Genomic DNA, 22,763 nt, shown 5'->3' with positions numbered 1-22,763 from the left:
AGAAGTTAGAAATTAAATTCTAAAAAAAAAAAAAAATATCATAAAATCGAGAAAATTCCAACAAAAATTCTGCAAAAATTTAAAAAATTCTAGCTTCAAAAATAAGAAAAATTTCAATTCAGTCAAATTTTCAAAGTTGCAACTAAATTTTATATTTTATTAAATTAGAACAAGTTGCCAGATCGGGAAATTCTGTAGGGTGGCAGCCCCAATTAGCACATGCTGCCAGATCGGGAAATTTCTGTATGGTGGCAGCCCCAATTTAAAAGACGTCGCGACAATTTTACTTTTTTTTGTGCGATTTTGTTTTATATTTTTTATTTTCTGTACTCAAACAAAAATTTTTTATACGAGTTTACCAATAATTGCAATAAAAATATTATTATTAAAACCCAGCAAACGCGGAATTTGCACTAGTTTGTGCATTGTTAGCTGGCAACTCTGCATTGCACTCGCACTGAAATTGTCTGCAAGACATTTTTTTGTGCCCCACTGAAAAGTGAAAAAAATTAGCATTAATTGTTTAGATAAAGCATTAAATTGTGCTTAAATAGGCAAAGTGTGTGGCTGACACCCGATAATGTCCTGTGCCGCAACGTTAACGGCGGCCAAAGACTCAACAAATGCCGCTGCCAGTGGAGCATCTTCAGCCACATCGGTGGGTGTGGTAGTCAGCGGAGGTAGCACTGTGACAGCTGGTGTGGGCAACGGGGGCAGTGGCGGCGGTGGAGGTGGAGGAAATACTGCTGCTGGCTCAGCCGCGGCAGTCGCTCGAAGATTCTCCATGGAGGGAGTTGGTGCGCGTGTAATTCGTGGTCCCGACTGGAAGTGGAACAAGCAGGTAATTTAACGCAAAATTAAAATATATAGAAATTGCCTATCAATTGACACCAATTCAATAAAATAAAATTAAAGTGTCCCTGAGTTTGTAATAACAACCGTATGTATGAGTATGTGTGCGTGTGTGTGTGTTGTGTGTTTGGGGGCATAAAGTTTAACGATTGTGTCTTCAGCTTAGCTACGCGTACAGTAAAAGCTGCCTAAGATGAACTTCTATACATTTCAAACTAATTGTGTTTTTATTAAATTCACAAGTTTATACAATTAATTTTGTCTTTAGCTAGGCGCACAGTGATAACTGCGTAATTTGAACTTAAATTAAATTACATTTTTATATTTGTTAAATTTGTCGTATAGTGAAATCTGTATTTAATTCATTTGCAATAGATTTATAGATAAACTCTGGTTGTTTTAAATCATTTGCATTAAATTTTTATGCAATTTCTATATGTTTTATTAATTAAACAAGTATAAAAGTATAGTACTATTGTTTTTTTCTACAATTTTGTAAAAGAAAAAAAAATATACAAGTTGATTTCAATTTTTATAGATCCAAGCCAAAAAAACTCGTTTTTAACTTAAATTTTTATTATTAACTACTTTAATGCAAAGTCTCAAATAATTGCCGGATTTATGTACATATAGTAAAATTTATATTTATGTATTTTGAATTTAATTTATTGAATAATGTAAAAAGAGTATGTATTTTCATGTATCGTAAGGTATTTAAGATTCGAAAATTGTTTGCCCAGCGGTGTTTTGTACATTATTTTATTGACACTGACCTAGACGGAGGTGTCTTGGGGTCGATCTCTGGAGATCGATGACAAGATTGTGCAACGCATCGACTGCACCCTTAACAGATGCATCGACAGTTAGTTGATTGCGGACAACGGAGCGTCCGAGTAGCATCCGATTAGTGTGACGAAGCAAATGCGCTTTAATTATAATTTTCGCGTTGTGATTAGCGTGAGTTTCACTGTCTCACTCACTCGCCCTCCGTCTCTCGCGCTCTCTCTGTTATTTGGTGGCGTGAGTTTTAGTTCAATAATATTAAAATATACCTGTTTATTTCTGGACAGGATGGCGGCGAGGGACACGTGGGCACCGTGCGCAACTTCGAGTCCGCCGAGGAGGTTGTCGTTGTCTGGGACAATGGCACCGCTGCCAATTATCGCTGTGCCGGCGCCTATGACCTGCGCATCTTGGACAGCGCTCCGACGGGCGTCAAGCATGAGGGCACCATGTGCGATACTTGCCGACAGCAGCCGATCTTTGGCATACGCTGGAAGTGCGCCGAGTGCATCAATTACGATTTGTGCTCCATTTGTTATCACGGCGATAAGCATCATTTGCGGCATCGTTTCTATAGGATTAGCACGCCGGGCGGGGAGCGTGCGATGCTCGAGCCGCGTCGCAAGTCCAAGAAGGTCCTGGCACGTGGCATCTTTCCAGGCGCCCGTGTAGTTCGCGGCGTCGATTGGCAGTGGGAGGATCAGGATGGTGGCGTTGGACGTCGCGGCAAGGTTAACGAGATACAGGATTGGTCATCCGCCTCACCGCGCTCCGCCGCCTATGTCATCTGGGATAATGGCTCGAAGAATCTGTATCGCGTGGGCTTTGAGGGCATGGCCGATCTGAAGGTGGTGAACGATGCCAAGGGCAGTAATGTATATCGTGATCATTTGCCGCTTCTGGGCGAGAACGGGCCGGGCAAGGGACCGCATGGCTTTCAGATTGGCGACAAGGTCACAGTGGATCTGGACTTGGAGATAGTGCAATCTCTGCAGCATGGACACGGCGGCTGGACAGATGGCATGTTCGAATGCCTCAGCAATGCGGGCATGGTTGTTGGCATCGATGAGGATCATGATATTGTCGTTGCCTACAATTCGGGCAATCGTTGGACCTTCAATCCCGCTGTGCTCACCAAGGTATCGTCGCCAACCACAGCACCGCCCGAATTCCAAGTGGGCGACATCGTCAAGATTTGCTCGGACGTGGAGAGCATCAAGATGCTGCAGCGTGGACATGGTGAATGGGCAGATGCCATGCAACTGACACTGGGTAAAATTGGACGCGTTCAGCAAGTGTACCATGACAATGACCTCAAAGTGGAGGTGGGCAACACATCCTGGACATACAATCCGCTCGCTGTCTGCAAGGTGCTCTCCACCGGTGCTGCTGGAGCTGCTGCTGGTGCCGCCGGCGATGGCAATTGTGCTCCGGTGATTCCCAGTGGAGAACGCTTGTCAGCCATTCTAAAGAAACTCTTTGAACCGAATGTATCTGGTGATGCCACCGAGGAGTTTGTCAAGGCAGCTGCCAATGGATTTGCCGTGAGTTGCACAATTATCCCACAATTATTATACTCTGGAGTAGAATTGGCAAACCAATTACAAGAATAGTGAATACGTCTGTCAGTCTGTTTCTAAGCAAACTAGTCTCTTTATTTTAAAGAATTTTGTGTTTGTTATTATAGTTTTTATTCTGATCAAATTTGGTAGAAATCAGACTATTATATTACATAGAATCTATAGGAAAGATCGGTCGAAACTCAATCTTAAGTATGATAAACTTTGCTTTTTCTTAAGACATCTCAACCAAACTTACTAAAAGCGTATTTCGTATTTTCCTGTAAATCATAACTTAATTTAGTTAAAATCAGACTGCAAATCTTATAGTTGTCATAGGAACGATCAGTAGTTAAACGACCTAAAGTATAATTAACTTTGTTGTCACAGATTATGAATTTGATATTACATCATACGAACGATCAGTCGTAAAATAGTATTAATTAGTTTAAATTAGCATCAAACGACACTTTAAATTTGATTCTGATGTTTGTTATTTTTTCGAGACTTTAAGCTTGCATTACTTTGTCACAACAAATAAAAGAATATTTTTTAGGGGTATCAAATCTTGGGCGTGCCAAAAATAACCTTTCTATCTGGTTCTTTGTTAATTCCACTCTCATTTTGTAGTCTCGCTGCGAGGAGTACTTGGCTGGCGCTGCACAACCCTCCACGTCCAGTGCGGCAGCTGCCGCAGCTGCTGGCAGTCCCAGTGGCGGAGCCGTGCCCGAGGTGAATGTGAATGGAGTGTTTGCTGGTCACACGGCCCTGCAGGCGGCCAGTCAGAATGGTCATATTGAGGTCATTCAAGTGCTGTTGCGTCATGCTGTCGATGTGGAAATCGAGGACAAGGACGGCGATCGAGCTGTTCATCATGCCGCCTTTGGGGATGAGGCGGCTGTTATTGAGATTCTGGCCAAGGCTGGAGCGGATTTGAATGCGCGCAACAAGCGTCGTCAGACCTCGCTGCACATTGCCGTCAACAAGGGACATCTGAATGTGGTCAAGACGCTGCTCACGCTGGGCTGTCATCCCAGTTTGCAGGACTCCGAGGGCGATACGCCACTACACGATGCCATATCAAAGGTGGGTTTAAGCCTATAGGTGGTAAAAGCCTATTATTATTAAAATTCAGAGAACGCTGAATAAAGGTTGATTTTATAAAATTATCTGGATAAATGATAGGGTCACAGATATTCATTATTTTAAATAGGGTAAACTGAAAAAGTACAAATTTTTATTTGCAATTTTGATTATAAAACGTAAACTTAACTCGCATTTTAAATTTGTATTACAAAAAATATATAGGAATTATTAATACACCTTAGGTTTCAAAAGTTATTTACAAAAAATTTCTATAATAAATAAAAAGATTCTTTAAATAGAACTATATATTTTTAAAGAGTAGAAAATATGAGTTACTTAATGCATTTTTTAATAAATATTTAAATTTTATTATTTCTTATGTTTATTATAAAAATAAAAAAGAACTAATATCAACATTTATAATGAAAATCAAACATATATTTGTTAATTACAATTTTATTTTAATACTATAATTGTTACGATGCCTGTTAAAAATGTCTTTTCCTTTCCAGGAGCACGATGAGATGCTGTCGCTGCTTTTGGACTTTGGCGCTGACATAACTTTAAATAATAATAATGGATTTAATGCTCTGCATCATGCTGCGCTTAAGGGTAATCCCAGCGCCATGAAAATACTCTTGACTAAAACGAATCGTCCATGGATTGTGGAGGAGAAGAAGGATGATGGCTACACCGCATTGCATTTGGCGGCACTCAATAATCATGTGGAAATCGCCGAGCTGCTCGTCCACATGGGCAAGGCCAACATGGATCGACAGAATGTGAATCTTCAGACGGCTCTGCATTTGGCCGTGGAGCGTCAACATGTCCAGATTGTTAAGCTATTGGTGCAGGATGGCGCCGATTTGAATATTGCTGATAAGGATGGCGATACGCCGCTGCATGAGGCACTGCGTCATCATACGCTGTCGCAGCTGAAGCAACTGCAGGATGTGGAGGGCTTTGGCAAGTTGTTGATGGGTCTTCGCAATGCCAACAACAAAAAGGCATCCGCATCGATTGCTTGCTTTCTGGCCGCCAATGGAGCTGACTTGACACTCAAGAACCGAAAACTGCAAACGCCGTTGGATTTGTGCCCTGATCCGAACCTCTGCAAGACTCTTTTGAAGTGCTATAATGAGCGTAAAACGGATGATGCCGAGTTGCCTGGAAATGTGGCTGGCACAAGTCTCAATGCACGTGCTCGTGCTCAAAGTGCAGCGGCAGCGGGAACTGCAACTGCTGGTATGCATCAGTCGGCCACAGCGAATATACCACTCAATACTGTAGCCTCGGGCAGCGCCTTTGGCATTAACGGCATCAGCACGGACATGGCGCAGTCCCTGCACGTGGAGAGCAGCAGCAGCAACAGCAAGAATTCCACCAACGTTGGCAATGCCAACAACAACAATAAGCCAACCAGCCTGGAGGAATGCCTCGTCTGCTCGGATGCCAAGCGGGATACGGTCTTCAAGCCATGTGGTCATGTCTGCTGCTGTGAGACTTGTGCTCCTCGTGTCAAGAAGTGCCTCATTTGCCGGGAGACGGTCTCGTCACGTGAGAAGATTGATGAATGCCTTGTTTGCTCGGATAAACGTGCCGCCGTCTTCTTTCGTCCCTGTGGCCACATGGTTGCCTGCGAGCATTGCAGTGCACTAATGAAGAAGTGCGTCCTCTGTCGCACCCAGATCGATGAAATGTTATCCTTCACCCTCTGCTGCGGTGGCAATGGCACCGCTGAAAAGGTAACCATTGCCGGCACCGCTTGCCTCATCACAACCGAGGAGAAGTTCATTGAGCCGCCGTGTGTCAACACCTCCGGACATAGCGTGGCCATGAACAACACGGTGGTCACCCCGGTGGCAGGCGGCAGCTGCAGCAGCAGCAATCAATTGAATAGCCAGAATAATTTATTGGCTGCTGCGGCAGCAACGGCAGCCAACGTTAATAATATGCCAGCATCGGGCATGTTGGCACCATCCAATGTCAACAATTTCCAAATGGACGATGTGCAGAAACTGAAGCAACAATTGCAGGACATCAAGGAGCAGGTGAGTTGCAAATCTATGGAAAATGCCAAACTACTGAATCCAATAATATTATTGATTTTCTCCGCTGCAGACAATGTGCCCCGTTTGCTTCGATCGGATCAAGAATATGGTATTTCTATGTGGACATGGCACCTGCCAGATGTGCGGTGATCAAATTGAGGGATGCCCCATATGCCGCAAGACAGTGGAGAAGCGCATATTGTTATTCTGAAGCACAACATATCAATATCCATTGTTGGCACACATTCCGCGCACAATCTCCAAGCACATTTTGCATGCGAATCGGCCTTAAATTAAGTATTATTTAGCGAATATCTACAGATATACATACAGATTATGTATAGACATTCTGATAAATATGTATACACACATATATACGAGCATATATCGTCTTATAAAGCAAAAAATAATATATTTTTAACAAATATTTCACAAACGTCCCAAATTAAGCAGTTACACTCTTCATTTTATCGACACTCTCCTTGCTCATCAGATCCTTGAGTATATCCTTTTTGGCCTCAAAGTAATCACGGAACCATAGTATGTGATCTTTCTTCTCCTGAGCCGTTACATAGGGATTCTTAGAGAGTCCCACACAGACCAGCTCCATGAAATGACGTATGGGCCCCTTGTTGGGACACCAGCCTTCCAAATGCTGTTCGAGAAAGATGTGTTCCGAGAAGTCGACGTTCGCTTCCTCCTTCAGATCCTGCTCGTTGTCGATGGGAAAACGCCAAAGTTTACCCTGTGATGTCCATTGCATCATTTGCTCAAAATGATTGGCAGGTGGATGCGCCGCCTGTAGTTTTAGTTCACGTTCGCTTAGCGATGACCAAGTTGTCAGCATGTCCGGTGAATCCAGCAAGGTTATAGAACCTTTGGTGAAAATACCCAACGGCTCACTTCCGTACAAATTGACGCTGCCCGTAAAGACTTCCGGCTCGCGTTTAATATGCCGTTGAGGACGTTGTGGCCTGCCATCATCGGATCTGGACTTGGGGCGAGATGCCAGAGTGCGTCGCACATACTCGCCACGAGTGTGCTCCTCGTGCTGTGGCTGCTGGCGACGATCAATCTTCATGCCAACAATTAACTCGCTGAAATTACAAATTTTAATGAGATCTACGGTTTAATAACTATGCAGACTTACCTCAAATTCAAATCCTTTTCTGGGATTGCATCTTCAGTTGTTGTACTCTTGATATCGCCTTGTGGCGCATCTTCCAAGTTGTGTCCCAGCAGCTTGGCAAGCAACTCGGATTCGGTTTGTTTCTTGTCACTTTCGCCTGTGCCCAGCATGCTGGCAATATTCTTAGCTGCTGTGATGACATCCTTGGTGGCAGTATCCTGCTTGAGCATCTCTCTACGTCGCCGATTCGCATCGCCGGGGCGTGGAAAGTCCGTGGCCGTCAGTTGGTCATTGGATTGCATTTGCATGCTGCCCAACAAACGATTTAAACGCTGTGCCGCTGTTTCCGCAGTTGTTTCTGTCGGTTTTCGCTGCTTCTTGGTCTTCTTCTCATCGTCGGAGGAGGAGGAGCCATCGTCATCCTTGGACTGGGAGGAGCTGGAGTAGCTAACAAGTCCCACGTTTTTACAAGCAGCCGGCAGCAATGCACTGTTTAAATAAAACACGGGTTCAACACAACAGCTACTTGTACTATCAGGCAGAGAGCTTACCGTATATTAAGCTTTTGTGTGCTGCGCAGTGCCAACATTTTAGCCAATTTCTTTCACAATTTTCGAAAAACAAAATCTTTTCGGGCACCTTGCGTAAACAGCTAGGCAGAGTTGCCAGCTTGTTCTAATTGGGACTGTCACCCTACAGAAATTTCATGATCTGGCAACTTGTTCTAATTTAATAAAATAAAAAATTCAGTAATATATCGAATGTCACCCATTTTGAAATTTGATCAAAATATGAAAATGGGCGAGCCAAACCTGCCAGCCCGTTTTTTTGTTGCGACATGACTATTAAAAGAAGTTGGCAGGACTGTACCCCACCTGAAAAACCAAAACAAAAAAATCTTTTTACCCTATGAAAAAAAAGTAAACAAACCGTTTCGGCAAAACTGCAAGATGAGTGGAAACGCCTTTAACTTTGAAATAAAGTTGAAACGTGAAAACAAAGTGTATTACGAGAATGTAAGCAAGTAAACAGCTGAAAGTAATGTTGGCATTAACTATAAATCAATTTCTATAGGACATGCTGATAGGATGCGTGCAATTTCAGTGCCCAACTGAAACCAAACACGATGGAATTCTGCTAACACTCGATGGTGTCGTCAATTTGCAGCTAAGCAGTAAAACTGTCGGACTGTTCGATGCCTTCTATAATTCCGTTAAGCCCATTACATTGCTACAGAACAGCCTGGAGCTGTCGGCGCCGGGAAAACTAGGAGCTGGCAATTCCGAATTTCATTTTGAATTGCCGCTGGTGTGCAAAAAGGAACCACGTAAATTATATGAAACTTATCATGGCGTCTTCATCAGCATCAATTATCAGCTAAAATGTGACGTGAATGTGAAGCGCAATTTTCTGGGTAAATCCCTGCAGAAAGTGCAGCAGTTTTGTTTGCAATATAAACCCTTGCCCCTCGGGGATGAGGCTGCTCGACCTGTGCCGTTCAGCCTGAGCATGAGTAATGCCAAGGAGCGTGTAACAATGCCGAGATTTCTAATCACTGGTCGCTTGGATCGCATCGAATCCTGTGTAACGACGCCCATTACTGGCAGCTTAACCGTGCAGCACACGGAAGCGCCAATAAAGTCCATTGAAATGCAGCTAGTGCGTGTGGAAACCTGTGGCTGCGACGAAGGCTACTCCAAGGATGCCACTGAGGTGCAAACCATACAAATTGCCGACGGAAATGTGATGCCCAAGCTCGAAATACCAATTTATATGGTGCTGCCACGCCTCTTTACATGCCCTACACTATTAACGAAGAACTTTAAAATTGGTAAGTTAAGTTTTAAATCACGGATAAAACCGTAAACGACAACCGGTAACAAGCGATTGAAATTAGCAACCGAAACTGAATACGTACCTAAACAAATTTTCTAATATCTAAAATTAAGAACCAAAGCTGTTTAATCCGAGATAACCGTTTAGTACCCGGTGGTATACGGTTAATGTAGTTATCGTATTTTCAAACTTATTTTGAATATTATTCCTAATTTGACAATTGATCTATAACATATTTTGAACATTTTTTTGAACCGATATTTCAAAACCGAAACATATAAAAGCTTATAGCCGTTAGAATCCAGTATACAATTATTTTTTATTAAAAGACTTTGTATTTAATGACTATTCTTACAGAGTTTGAGCTCAATTTGGTGGTGTTATTCAAGGAGGATCACAGCGTCAGTGAGAATTTTAAAATAGTTCTTAAACGCGCCACAGGACCATTGCCAAGCAAAATAACAACCGCGGGTCGCTGATTAAATCGATTTAAGCTACTAAATGTGAATATTACATATAATTTTAAAAACACAAAATTATTTAATAAAAAATCTCCCATCTTTTAATGAATTTTACTTATTGATTTAAAAAACAAACCGAATTAGAATAAAAGTAAATTGTAAAAATGTGTGGAATTCATCTGTAGAACTATTTTACATACATATAACTTGAATTTAACTGTTTAATTATATTAAAAACTCACCTAAAAAGGGTTACGAAAATAGTTACACTTTTAAAAATGTAGCATCATTTAATAGTTGTATTAGAATTAGCTTTCTAATAGATCCACAACCTAACAAATCAATAATATATGACAATATATATATACAAACATAAACACATAGGTATCAATAATTGTACATTCGCATTGCTTGAGATGCCGCCATCTTTTGTTTCTGAGCTGATTATTATCTTTCAATTTGCAGCAGCTGCCAAAACAAACTCCACCTTGGGCAATTCTACTGAAATAATGCTCCTCGCGTGCGCGTTTATGTATGTGTGAGTGTGTGTATGTATATACAAATATATTTTAAAGTTTAAGATAGCACCCTCTTTATTATTCTTATATTTCTTGGCGGTGTTTTTGTTGCTACCGTTGCCACCGGTAAGTGCATTTCAATTTCCTGCTTGCAAAAACTTTAAATCTTTAATAAGCATGTGGGTGTATGTATCTACAGGTGTGTGTGTGTGTGTGTGTGTGCGTGTGTCTATGTGTCGATATATGTTTGTCTGCTATCATCTCAAAGCTCATACACATATACATAAGCTTTGCTTTTTATGTCTGCAACGGTAAATGTAAACCAGTAAGAACGCTTTAGTTTAGTCTACGACTGTGAGATACCCGTTACTTAATACAAATTTATCTATTTATATGATATCAACTAAGAGCAGTTGACCAAAAGTAATTAAAAGTTAAAAGTAAAATAAAATTAGGAAAAATTGATTTAAATTAAAAATTAATATTAATTTTATACAAAAAATAAAAAACTAAAACTGAAAAGATAAGGAAAACCCAAACGAGTTATTTAAAAACATTAAAGACATGAAATTTGAAAATTTGTTTTTTCTTAATTCAAAAATGTATGTATATCTTGTATTCAATTTATTTAAGATCAAATTTTGTTTGAAAAATTATTTAAATTCACCTTAACATTAATGCATTAATGATTGAATCGATTTTAGCCGTATACATGAATCGGTTACTTATCGGTTATTTTAGTTTGAATAATTTTGGTTTCTCGCTTTCGGCATAATACAAAGTTTTATTTCGTTTACGGTCTCAATTACGGTTTTTAATGTCAATCGGTTACAACTGGTTAACGGTCGCAGTTCCGATTACGGGTTGAAAGCATGATTTCAACAAAAGCAATATAGCCCTAAACTTTGCGATTAACGGGTATAATTACTTAGCATAAAATGCCTGAGTCTCTTTTCGTTTCTTGGAAGGATTTGGGAGGAGTGTTAGGCGTATGCTACGTCCAGCTCTTTTACATCCGATATATATTTTTGGTAGCTGCTTGCATATGTACATATGTATGTTACGACGACATCGCAAGTTTCAAGTTCACTAAATTATGTACATACAAACATACACATATAAAGTTATAGGTGTATGTGTGCATAATGTAATGTTAGTAAGTACATATGCACATATATTTATTCTACTTGGCGGCGCAACTTTGCTCCATAAAGTAACAAACACACACACACACTGACGTACTCCTGCACACAAACGTATTTATTTAAGACAAATAACAAAAAAAAAGTACATTCCATAAAAAACTGTTGCTTTCTCTTTCTGTTAGCTGTTGAGTGTGGGAGTTTTGTGGGATGTGGGGATGGGGTAGGAGGTTCAGGCTTCAAACTGAAATTGAGTTGAGAAGCTGCTGATTCCCCACCGCCCCTCTCACCACTCTTTGCCAGCCGCCTGCAATTTGTGTGTCACCAAATGTACCACTAACAAAAGCACCCACTGACAAAGTTTTTCCGAGACTTGTTGTATTTTTATTCCCTGTGACGGGGGTATAATAAGATTGTGCAAATTTATCGAACAAGCAGACGGAGACATGGCAAATTAAAAGAGTATAAATTTAGGCATGATCCAGAAATACAAGCAAATCGAGAACCAAACAAAACCCTAAATTTCTAGTTGAATTTTGGGTTAGTTTAAATTTTAGTAACATCCTTGAGTTTTTAGATTATAAATCTCTGATTCTAGAGATGACAAGCGCTAAAGGAGCCAAATTTAGGTTCTTTTGGATACCTGCCTAGTAGGAGGAAAATAAAAATCGAATTTCAAGAGCCTTAAGTTTCGGTTTGCTTAAGATGGAAGTAAATCTGTACTTAACATAAAATATCATCACTGTCGAAACAATTTCTTATAACATTGGGCCCAAGGAGAAAGCAGCGAACACTATAACGTTTTATCACAGCTTATTTGACCCACAAGCTTTACTACTGAAATTTTAAAATTAAAAAAGTTTATCTACTAATTGGAAAGAGATATAGTCAAACTTTGAACGGACATTCTCTAAATAATGTATTAACTTTAGCAATGCAATTTCATTTTATTTTATTAACATTTTTTTTTTTATTAAAAAATAAAAATAAAAATTTAAAAAAATGGCGTGCGTCAAATAAGCTTTACTTGCAATTACTGGTTGGTGTAACTAAGGGCCTGTGCAATAGGTGTCTCATAGTCTAGCACTCTCTAATAAAGCTTTCTTACTTATTTTTTTGTGTCGTTTCGTTGGTGTCGAAATGAATAGAAGGACGCTAGGGTTTCAACTTTTAAAGTAAAATAAGGAAAGTTTTTCACACCAAATGTTGCCAACATGGCTGCTTGCTTTCTTGTACACAGATTTCGATATTAGTTGGCATTATACATGGGCAGCACTGGCAGCTGTCAATGTTGCGTCGCATTGGGCGTTGGGGTTGTGGGCGTGGGCGGGGGCGGGGCGTAGGCGGAGAATGTAGGCTTAGGGGCTTGTGGGATTGGGCTCAACATTAAAGTGCCGTCACGTCGTGTAATTGATTTAAAATTAGCACATCGCTTACAAATTTAAATTGTTTACATGTGCCTTGGGGACAGCTGCTGTTGCTGTTTCTGTTGGTGTTGGTATTACAGCTATGCGGGTGTGCATATGTGTGTGTGTTTATGCATGTTTAATGAACATGGAGCTACCGCCAGCGCTACTGTAATCGCATTTCAATATGCTATGTAACCCGAACCATGTTCCGTTGCAAGCTGCTCATAGCATCTCCTCGGTTTACCCCCCTTATTTGCCCTGATTGCTGCCCTGCCCTGTCCTGCAACATCTGTTGCCCCCTATTGCAACGGCAATTTAGTTTGTACGGCAAACTTTTCATAGCTGCTCTGACCCGTAAACGAGGTCAACGCAAAAAAACATTTTGAAAAATTCATATGCAAACGTATTTTCAGTTGCAGTTGCAGGTGCCAGATTGCAAAAACAGAAATTCCCTTTTCAAGTGCCTCAGCCATAGAAAAACTTTTTAATGGCCGCACATTTTAATAGGTGTGTTGCTCAGGGTTATACTATATGGACGAGAAGAGAAGTCTCTCTACTCTATAGTAGTTATTCTCCAGCCGCACACTTGCCTTGTTCATATAAATTGCAACTTTATATGCTCCATTGGGCTGGTTTGTTCATATTGAATTTAATAACGCTGACGTAAGAATTTTAGCTGCTAATTGGCAGCACTGTCAAGGCTTATCAATTATCGATCTAGTGCTGCCGGGAATTGACACCTAGACTTGATAAAACAGTTATTCAAATTAGCTAAAAATAAAAGAAAATATGCTTGAAAGTGCATAATTTAAATGCATGGAAAAAAGTAAGTTAATGCTCAGCTAACTGCATTTTAGCATTACATTAATAAATTAAAAATAATTTTATTACTCTGCAGATTTAATTGATTTGATATAAATATTTAAAGTACAAGTCTATATTGTGCCACGTCTGCGGATTTTTGCCTTTAATATATAAATTTAATTTAGAGCATATTTTTCAATTAATAATTCAAAAAACGAAGCTTATGCTTAGGATACTATTTAAAATTTATACAATGTTAATGTTGATTTAATTCTAGAGAATATCCTTTTATAACTAGTATAAGTTAATAAGTTAATAAAATATGATTAAATATCTTATTAAATTTATAAAGTTTCAGTTTTTTTTGTTTTACTTTGCTTATTTGACGTTTAACCTCAGCATATGACTAAATGCGAGAGTTAAATTAAAAATAGAAATATTATTTTATAAATGTTATAAATGCTTCCCATTTTAAAATATGCTAGATCTAGCAATTAATAAGCAAATAAAATAAGCTAAATTGGCATCAAACAATTTCCACAGCTGATTGGCAGCACTGTCAATGCAAATCAATTATCATGCATTCTTTTAGCGATTATTTCATTAAGTGCAGCCAACTTCACTCAATTGATTTGCATGACTGTCGGTTTAAAGTCTTTCCGCTTTTTGAGCTGTTAATTCCCAGTGCATTAGCTAATTGTTTGAACAGTCCGTGCGGAAGTCTCTTAACTTCTGGCTCAAAGTGAAACATTCTGTGCTTTAAGATAAGAGCCGGAGTCGTAACCGAAATTGGATTCGGCCCGTTGACCATTGACCATTGCTCTCTCTCTCTCTCTGTCTCTGTCTCTGTCTGCATTGTCTCTGTTGCTCTTTAGTTTAAGTGTGCGTCCGTTGCGAGGTAGAACTTTTGACTAAACCCGGTGTTGCTAATTGTTACACGGGCCCAGTTACAAGTCCATGAGTAATTAGGGTCTGGATTAGGTACTGCCTACGCTCTAATAAATTGTTGGCCTAAAGGCGAACCAGGTTCCTATCCGGTGACCGTTCGTGTCCGGGTACTAGACAAGGGTCGGTGTGTTAGGGGTTGGGGGTCGGGATCGTGGTCCGTGTCTGGATCCGGGGCGTATCCTGGAACGTGCAAAGCACTGGGGCAGGCATCAGGACACCGCCTCCTGCCTCCAGCCTCGCATTATGCCAACTCGCGTCCGTTGACGCTGATGTACGTACGTGTTTCGGCGTGTTTCCGTGATAATTTCAAACTTTTGCACCAATTATGTGCACGGCAGCGTCGATTCTCTCTTCATCTATGTATGTATGTATTAAAGTGTGTCTTTCGCTCTCTGTATGTGTGTAAAAGTTGCCTTGGTTTTTGTGCCTGTAGTTTATGCTCATTACGTGAGTGTTGCGCGCAGCAAACTCACAAATTGTTGTACAAGAAATGACGCCGCCGGCGCTACACACACACACACACACACACACACACACACTAACACGCACACACACACTTTATGAATGCAAAGAAATTATTTTTGCTTTTGCAGCGCATTTTCGAATTTAATTTTCAGGTTAACTGCGCGCTTCCAAAGTTCTTCTGCGTTATACTTGGCGTATACGCGCTTTTTTCATTGCCCATTTCATTTGCTGGAGAGCTGCGAGGGGCGCTCATTTAGTAATGTGCATTGCTGGTTGTAAAATTCTTGTCATAAAACTGTCAAAACTTTAGCACTTTCCTAATTAATTATTGCATTGCCCCTCGCCAAATGCCTAAAAATAAAGCAATTGTTTGCTGTGAACGAACGGCACAAAACATTATTTAGCTGCCCAAAAATTAAAAAGGATTTTGCAAAAGTTTTTCTTTTCCCATCTGGAAACTATATTAATTAATGCGTTGAGCTCATTTTCCATTTTCCATGCATTAACAATGTGAATTGAAATAAATTAAAAGATAAGAATACCAAAAATGTTGACTTTTTCAATGTGGAATTTTGTGACTTGATTACTTTTTGAGTTGCCCTCGTTTGGGTGCAACTTGTGACATCTACTTAGCTGTCTGGCCACGCCCATTCACTATAACTTGACATATAATTAAGGCGCGTTACGGTCTCTGAATGCTTGGCTGCTCTGTTTAAGAGCAGATATAAAAGTTGACTTCCACTTGACGTGGTCCAAATGTTGACACTTGCATTTTATTTTTTTTTTTTTTGGCTTATTTACCTTTTGAACATTTCCTGGCCAACATCCTGCGGCACTTGCAATAGCATCAGCAATGTGTCACTAGTTTCTGCTTCTACTTTACAGTCTCTGGGAGCTTATTGCTTTGAAAGGTGGAAAAAATATAGAAAAGAAATTCTTTCATTTTGTCATGTCTCTTGTGTCATATAACTTATTTCCCCTCTTCTCTAGCTTATTTTGCCTGATGTTGTTGGCCAAAAACTGCATAAACTACACTGTTAACAAAAAGGGTCTCACAACAAAGAGTTATCGGAGCTTTGAGAACTAAAAATTCTTAAAAATCCAGAAAAAATCTACTCTAAAAATATTTGTTTGTTTTTAAATATAACATTTAAAATAAATATGCTTGACTTTAGAAAAAGGTATTTATTTTTTATCAGTGGAGGAGTTTTAGGAACAGCTGACCTGAGTTGGAGTTGCCTGGAGTTGAAGCTGGATTCAGCAAATAGAATACGGGAAAAGTTCTGGTCACATTTCCATTGAAGCACAAACTGAGAAATTCTCCTGAATATACATAGTTACATTTTGTTTGTTTGTTTACTTTGAAATTGTAAATGGATTAGTGAGCTGCAGAGAGTGATAGAGAGCAAAGTAAGGGGAGGGGGGTAAGAGAAGGATTGCAAGCGCGGCAAGCCTGACAAATTGAATTTGTTACGACTCGCAGCGATGAGAAGTTTTTGAAAACTTTTGCTTGCATGGTTGAGAATATTGGACGTGGATACCACGCTTGAAGTGCTATCGCCATAAGCTCTTCCATGCCGCACAAAACTTTTCCAGCGAAAGTGTTGCAAAATAAATTGCTATACTGAAGGTGGCCGCAGGCAAACTGTTGCCAAGGAGTTAACAGCTATTAAGAATGAGGACCCAATGCACCCCATTGTTGTAGTGTTGTGTGATGAAAACTACTGGCAAAGTGCCATCAATACTGATGCTCAGCTTTAGAATTACCTAAAAACAAATGCCAGATTTTAAGCTTAAAGTGTTGATAGCACTTCAGGATTAATGCACATAGTTAAGTTAACAACTTAATTTACTGCAGTCAACGGGATTTAACAGCATCGACAACAAATGGCAAATATCATAGAATAAATTAGTCAAATTTGAAATCATTTATTATTCATTATATTTAAATTGGGTATCGAATTAGGTACTTGTGCTTTTTGATTATGGTCAGTATATATTTTTGAATTAAGCCAAATATGTTGAGACTTGACAAATTTTTAAGAAAACTTGTTTCTAAAGGTTGTCAAGTATAAACATTAACGAAAATTCAAATTTTTCTTTTAATTTTTTAAATAAGCAATGTTAATGCCATGTAGAAATCTATGTAGATTTGATTAAAAATATGCCAGTTCAAAAACCAAAACCAAAACTTCACATAAAATAAAACAAGAGAATAAAGACTATTTTAACATAATAAATTAAATGTTAGTTGTCTATCAACAGCAAGGATTCGGTGAAAATACTACAGAATCCATTATTGTAATTGCAGCTACAGCAGCCAACTTATCTCTATTGTGTTATTAGGCTAATCTTTGTTAACGACATGTCAAGAGCTTTTCTAAAACGTCGGCAACTTAATGATGTTAAAGCTGTTTTGGTTAGCCCAAAATTGTTGCATTTAGGCTAATTGTAAGAGGAAATTATATAAGGTACACATCACATTTGGTGCATGTAATCCAAAATGTAACGCCCCCTACACTTAAATAAACCCTTTCTTAGTTATGTTAAATCCACGTAACGACCACTCGCCAAAATGTTACTCTTCCTCTCTTTTGCTCCCTCTTTCGCCTCGGCTTGTCCCGTCTCGACTCGTATACGTCATTTACATTATTATGATGAGATGCAAATCTCGTTAAAGGACACTTCAGTCAGGCCCCACAGTCACAGGATGCTCTGTTGCTTGGTCCTTTTGCCATACTTCAATATGTGTGCCATATGCCATAGTCTGGTTTGTTGTTGGTGTTGCTGCTGGTGTCTCTATCTATGCATTATGTGTGTCTGTCCTTAGGGTGTGTGTGTGTGTGTGTATGTGTATATATATATATATATGTATGCACTTGTGTATGTGTGTTATTCTTATGCAAATTACATTTCCTGTGTTTGAGCTACAGCTTGTAAATACATGTGTACGTGTATATATACATATATGCGCTGTTATTTTAGTGTGTGTGTAACTGTGTGTTCTTATTTTGCATGCAGACACACATTTAGCACAAAATATTATACAATTCTTTTGAAAAAGTCAACAACAGACAGACCAGGCCAGAGCTTATAAATGTTCTTCTCTCCCCTCTCTCCCACTCTCTCTCTTTCTCTCTCTTCCGCTCTCTTTCTATCTCTATTTGTCTCTAACAGTTACTGAGTGCATATTTGTGTCCCGTTATGACATATTTGTTGCTGGCGTCAGAGTTTGTTTAGCATCTGATTTGCATTTGTAAACTTTACTACGGCATGTGTCCATTTGTTTTGCTAGAACTTTGCAGATTTACGTATCAGTAACAGGCATAACCAAAGCCAAATTCATATAATACATATTAGGGTGTTCCTTCGTTATATGGATAATAATGTAATATCCAAGGACCTTCAAAAATGTATATACAGAAGCTCATACGCTGCAATGCCAATTTCTCACTGATCATTGTAGAGCCCAAACCGTATGATCTAGGAGGCAGAAATTTTTACACAACATGGCTAAGAAAACTTTAAGACGTTCAGCAAGTGGGTCAAATTCGGAGTAAATTGCTTGGTATGAAAACTTTAAGGTTTTTTTTTCGAGCTGTATCAATCAAATTTTACTGAATGATATAAAAATAAAATTTTTTAGAAATCGTTCTGAGAAAGCTTTCGACGATCTTGTTTTTAGACTTAACCACTAAAAATAATAACTTCCCACCTAGATAAAATTCTTCTTAGCGCCAACTGCTTGCATTTAAAAATGCTATCGACTGTTAAGATCGGTTAAGCAACATCGGACTTACAGAATTTTAACAGAAAACTTTGCGTAGACGCTTTAATCATTTGAAAAAAAAATCAACAATTTTAGTGGTACATCAAAAAATGTATTAACTGAGTAATACTGTATATTAAAATTTTCAAAAAATTTGATTATTGGCACAGAAATTGCTTTTATATTTTATCATCCATTAATGATACAGGAGTTTTAAAAAAAGGATCTATTTCGCTCCACCTTAATGTACAATGTACATATCTGTGAACAGATAAATTCACAAACATTCGCCCACCTGCTGTGCCATTGGGTGGCTTCACCTTTGAGGTTAGGGTCGCGCACACGTGTATTCGTTTTCATTTTATTTGAAACTCATTAGCTGTTAGAGCATTTTATCAGCAATGAAATGCTGCATCAGCACATAATACACTTGCCAACAGAGCACATTAAATTTGCTTATGCAACATGAAATGAAAAAGGATAAATGAAATGGGGCTGCCAGATAGAATAACCTAACCTAACCAAACTTTCATGCTCACAGTAACACATATTTAATATCTGAAAGTTGAAACTGTTAATTAAGCCAGCGAGTGTATAAAAGATTCGTTCGTTAAATTGTAAATAGCACACAATTGAGAGATGTTTCCCCATTTTGCCTGTCTGTCCCACTTTTGTCCTCCTGCGCCTTGGTTAATGGCTGACAGGCAGCACGTCTGACAATTGGGAAATTGGAAGTTAAAACCATTAAATAAATGAGCGTCACACAAGAGTCACCACAGAATCACATTGCCAATGGTGCTGGCTTCAATTTTTATCTCTTTCGATTTGCACAGTCATTCAATAACCCGCCCAATGCTCGATTCCCGATTCCAATGCCGGAATGAATGACTGTGGGCTGAAATTGAGTTCGGGTGATGCCAATAGAGATGGGCATGAGGTAATAGTACAACAAGCACGATTTTTTTTTTAACAGGAAACTCAATTTTAAAATTGTTGCGGTTGTAAATTAATTATAATTTCCTGTCTTTTAAATGAAAATATTAAAATTATTATATTCAAACCATATTTAAATATTTACTTAAACTTTAAATTGGAGAAAGTGAACGGATTTCTTTCAAGGATTCCATTTCCATTTATACAAATATTTAAACTACACCTTTTAATAATTAGAAAAATAATGTGAAAACTTAAAAAGGTTTACAGTCAGAATCGCAATTTTATATAAGCCTTTATATTTAAAGCGTATAATTTTATTTTTATTTATTATACCCGTTACTTAAAAACTAACTTAAAGGGTAGAGACTCCACAGACTCCAAATGTGTTGGAACAGGTTTTAGGTCAAAATCACCTAAAAGTATGCAGTAGTTTTTATTATTTAGTAATTTCTTTTAAGTACTTTTATATATATTGAAATAACTAACGGGTATCCTATCCTTGCTATTATTTTTCTGAGTTCAAGCTTTTTTTTTTTTTTTAAATTTTTATACACTTTTTTTTTTGCATTTTAAAATGAGAGCCCGCATTTTGTCTAAAGCAAAAGCAAAACCGAAATCTCTGTTTAAAAGTCAAGCATTTTAGCCTTTCGTGTCACGAACAGACTGAAAGAGAAATAGATAGTTGAGGGAGAGAGGACACGTGTTCAACTCTAGGCTGGAATCAGTCAGACCACTCTGATTTGGTCCCGCACTTTTGTGTGAGAAAGGCAAAACATTAGACGGGGCAAAACAGGAAGCTCTGTTTGAAAGTCAACAGTTTTAACCTAATCACAGTGGATTTTATTGCCCGCTACCAAATCGATACGACGAAACTGAAGCTAAAAAGATGGGACCAAGGACGAACCTGAAGATGATGCCGCAATGCCTGTTACCCTCCTCCTCAATTTAACCACTTGTCCCAGCTCCGGCATCGGCATCGGCTTCGGCTCCGGCTCCGGCAGTTGTGGAGCGCCACAGGATGCGCTGTATGGCTAAAACGAGAAGTCGGAAGTCTGAAGTCCTAAGGATTCATTAGGTTTTTATAGGCTAGTGCTGCGTAAGAATTTTCGGGTGCGTTAAGTGCCCCCAAGCGTTTGGATATTTCAACTGTAGATAAAGGGATGCAAGGGTGGAAGATGTTGTAAGCCTCCAATGTTATTTATCTCTAGATTAAATGGATTTGTGTGCAAAATTGTCTATTTAGCTCAGTCAGGCAATTGTAGAGGCAGCTTCCCAGTTCATTGTTTGAACTTTTCGCTACGTGAACGATTTGATTGAGTTTGGAACATTGGAAGCGATTCTAAGGGATGGGAATGGGGAGGATGGGTGGTGTGTGATTCACTCATTGAGAGGAAGTGCAGCTTAACGCTTTACAATTTGCTGGTTTTGGAGGCAATTAGAACTGACAAGTGCCTGTCGATTGATTTGGATTGGTTGCTTTTGGACCTTCTGCTATTGTGAAATGAAGGCCGTTTGACAGGACAGCAGGACGAGTTGACAGGATTCCGTTGAGATACCACCTCTGTCTCTATGTGTACAGGCATTAAGTGGATGTCAACAGGCTTGGTTCAATGTTGAAGCTGCCCCAGTATTTACCCTTTGCGATAACTATTTCCATTTCTATTTTTGGTCGTGATTTGGGTATAAAAGAACTGCCGGACACTCTAATGAAGGCACTTCAATCGATTAATTTCAGTTTCTATTGATTGAAAAGTAGACAGCACAATAAAGAAGCTACTGAAGAAAAAAGGTAGACTGCTGAGATTAAATCGAATTGATTGAACCACTTTGGTTTGAGTTTAACAAGTTCGAATATTATTAGGAGAATTATTCAAGTAAGAGCAAAATTAACTTGACTTAATGTAGTTACTTGGAACTGACTTATTTCAGTACAGTCTTTATTTATTTTATTCAGATAGTAGCATAATCAGTAATCAAAAATTATTTTAAGATATTCTTCAATGTATATTATTATTAATATAATATATTATTAATTATACATAAATTATTTTTATTATTATTATTGTAATGTATGAAATAAACAAAAAAGATCTACACGAACTACCAATCTACTATCTATAATTATCCTCGTTTTCCACCATAATACCAATAATTGCACATAAAATCAACGCAATGGGGGGAAATCGTGAAAATACAGTCACTTTTAAGGACCTATCGATGACCCTGTACAATCTTTTGTAACCTTTCGATTACAGTTAAATGCAACTTTCTTATTTTCTCGAGACTCTTATAGAATGCCAGTCAGTCATTTACAATAATAGAATGGCTGCTAAAGCTCAGCTTACATCAGACAACGGACAGATAACGACGGACATGTAACAATGGTCAAGGCAATTTAAAATAATAGTCTCATAAAGTTACTGAGCTGGCGCGCAACTGATTAGGTTGCGTCTGGTTGTGGCAAGCAGTTGGAGTTTGTGGCGCATCCCCATCTTAAAGCCAATTTCCCAATTTTATTATTGCGCTTTTTCCAGTTGGACAGCGAAACCAGCCAAACCACAGCACAGCAAATAGCATCAGCAAAATACAAAAAAAAAGTAAATATGTTGTATAACTGCAGATTAATTAACGACTAAGAGATGCCCTAAATGTGACATTTTTCTTGCTAAGCAGTATTAGTATGTGGAATTATAAAATAGTCAGTTACAAAATTTATAATTATTTAATATATATTGTAGAAATAGTATTGGAATTTTATAACTTGCAATAGAAAAAAGTAAGATACAATATGAGAAATGAAAGAAAATAATAATTATAAGAGATTTCCAAAGATTTTGCAGAATCTCACAATATATATTATATACACATACAGAAATTTGTTCTCAATTTTTCAGGTTTTTTGGAGCGAAAGTCTGATGTAATATTATGCTATTTCAGTGCTCCTTAGCATACAAAAGAAAATTATAAATAATATTCGCAATAACTAAAGGTTGTTTTTGATAAATTTAGAAACGC

At 38.6% G+C, this 22,763-nt stretch overlaps 3 protein-coding genes across 3 annotated transcripts; 2 read left to right on the top strand and 1 right to left on the bottom strand.

The window, feature by feature from the left end:
- The first annotated feature begins 433 nt into the window (after positions 1-433).
- LOC117787748 (E3 ubiquitin-protein ligase mind-bomb) lies at positions 434-6,756 on the top strand. The gene is made up of 5 exons (XM_034626353.1): positions 434-841; positions 1,923-3,179; positions 3,825-4,280; positions 4,793-6,331; positions 6,402-6,756. Exons 1-5 carry the CDS (start codon positions 581-583, stop codon positions 6,540-6,542), a joined length of 3,654 nt encoding a protein of 1,217 aa, XP_034482244.1. The 5' UTR covers positions 434-580; the 3' UTR covers positions 6,543-6,756.
- LOC117787753 (28S ribosomal protein S31, mitochondrial) lies at positions 6,717-8,121 on the bottom strand. The gene is made up of 3 exons (XM_034626357.1): positions 8,012-8,121; positions 7,482-7,949; positions 6,717-7,428 (listed from the first exon to the last, which is right to left on the bottom strand). The coding sequence occupies exons 1-3, from the start codon at positions 8,047-8,049 to the stop codon at positions 6,777-6,779; spliced, it is 1,158 nt and encodes a 385-aa protein (XP_034482248.1). The 5' UTR covers positions 8,050-8,121; the 3' UTR covers positions 6,717-6,776.
- Positions 8,122-8,330: 209 nt separating this feature from the next.
- LOC117787755 (vacuolar protein sorting-associated protein 26C) lies at positions 8,331-9,848 on the top strand. The gene is made up of 3 exons (XM_034626361.1): positions 8,331-8,476; positions 8,535-9,291; positions 9,654-9,848. Exons 1-3 carry the CDS (start codon positions 8,411-8,413, stop codon positions 9,773-9,775), a joined length of 945 nt encoding a protein of 314 aa, XP_034482252.1. The 5' UTR covers positions 8,331-8,410; the 3' UTR covers positions 9,776-9,848.
- Positions 9,849-22,763: the final 12,915 nt, after the last annotated feature.

The sequence above is a fragment of the Drosophila innubila genome, assembly GCF_004354385.1.
Source record: "Drosophila innubila isolate TH190305 chromosome 3L unlocalized genomic scaffold, UK_Dinn_1.0 0_D_3L, whole genome shotgun sequence".
Lineage (NCBI taxonomy): Eukaryota > Metazoa > Arthropoda > Insecta > Diptera > Drosophilidae > Drosophila > Drosophila innubila.
Note: the sequence above shows the minus strand (reverse complement) of the source record. Positions and strands in the feature narration are given on the sequence as shown.

Excerpts from the sequence above, each read along its gene's own strand:
- LOC117787748 (XM_034626353.1), top strand. The coding sequence starts at position 581 with ATGTCCTGTGCCGCAACGTTAACGGCGGCCAAAGACTCAACAAATGCC. Across the intron at positions 842-1,922 it reads ACTGGAAGTGGAACAAGCAG|GATGGCGGCGAGGGACACGT; the intron begins GTAATTTAACGC and ends ATTTCTGGACAG. Across the intron at positions 4,281-4,792 it reads TACACGATGCCATATCAAAG|GAGCACGATGAGATGCTGTC; the intron begins GTGGGTTTAAGC and ends TTTCCTTTCCAG.
- LOC117787753 (XM_034626357.1), bottom strand. The coding sequence starts at position 8,049 with ATGTTGGCACTGCGCAGCACACAAAAGCTTAATATACG. Across the intron at positions 7,950-8,011 it reads ACACAAAAGCTTAATATACG|TGCATTGCTGCCGGCTGCTT; the intron begins GTAAGCTCTCTG and ends TTATTTAAACAG. Across the intron at positions 7,429-7,481 it reads GAAAAGGATTTGAATTTGAG|CGAGTTAATTGTTGGCATGA; the intron begins GTAAGTCTGCAT and ends TTGTAATTTCAG.
- LOC117787755 (XM_034626361.1), top strand. The coding sequence starts at position 8,411 with ATGAGTGGAAACGCCTTTAACTTTGAAATAAAGTTGAAACGTGAAAAC. Across the intron at positions 8,477-8,534 it reads ACAAAGTGTATTACGAGAAT|GACATGCTGATAGGATGCGT; the intron begins GTAAGCAAGTAA and ends CAATTTCTATAG. Across the intron at positions 9,292-9,653 it reads AACGAAGAACTTTAAAATTG|AGTTTGAGCTCAATTTGGTG; the intron begins GTAAGTTAAGTT and ends CTATTCTTACAG.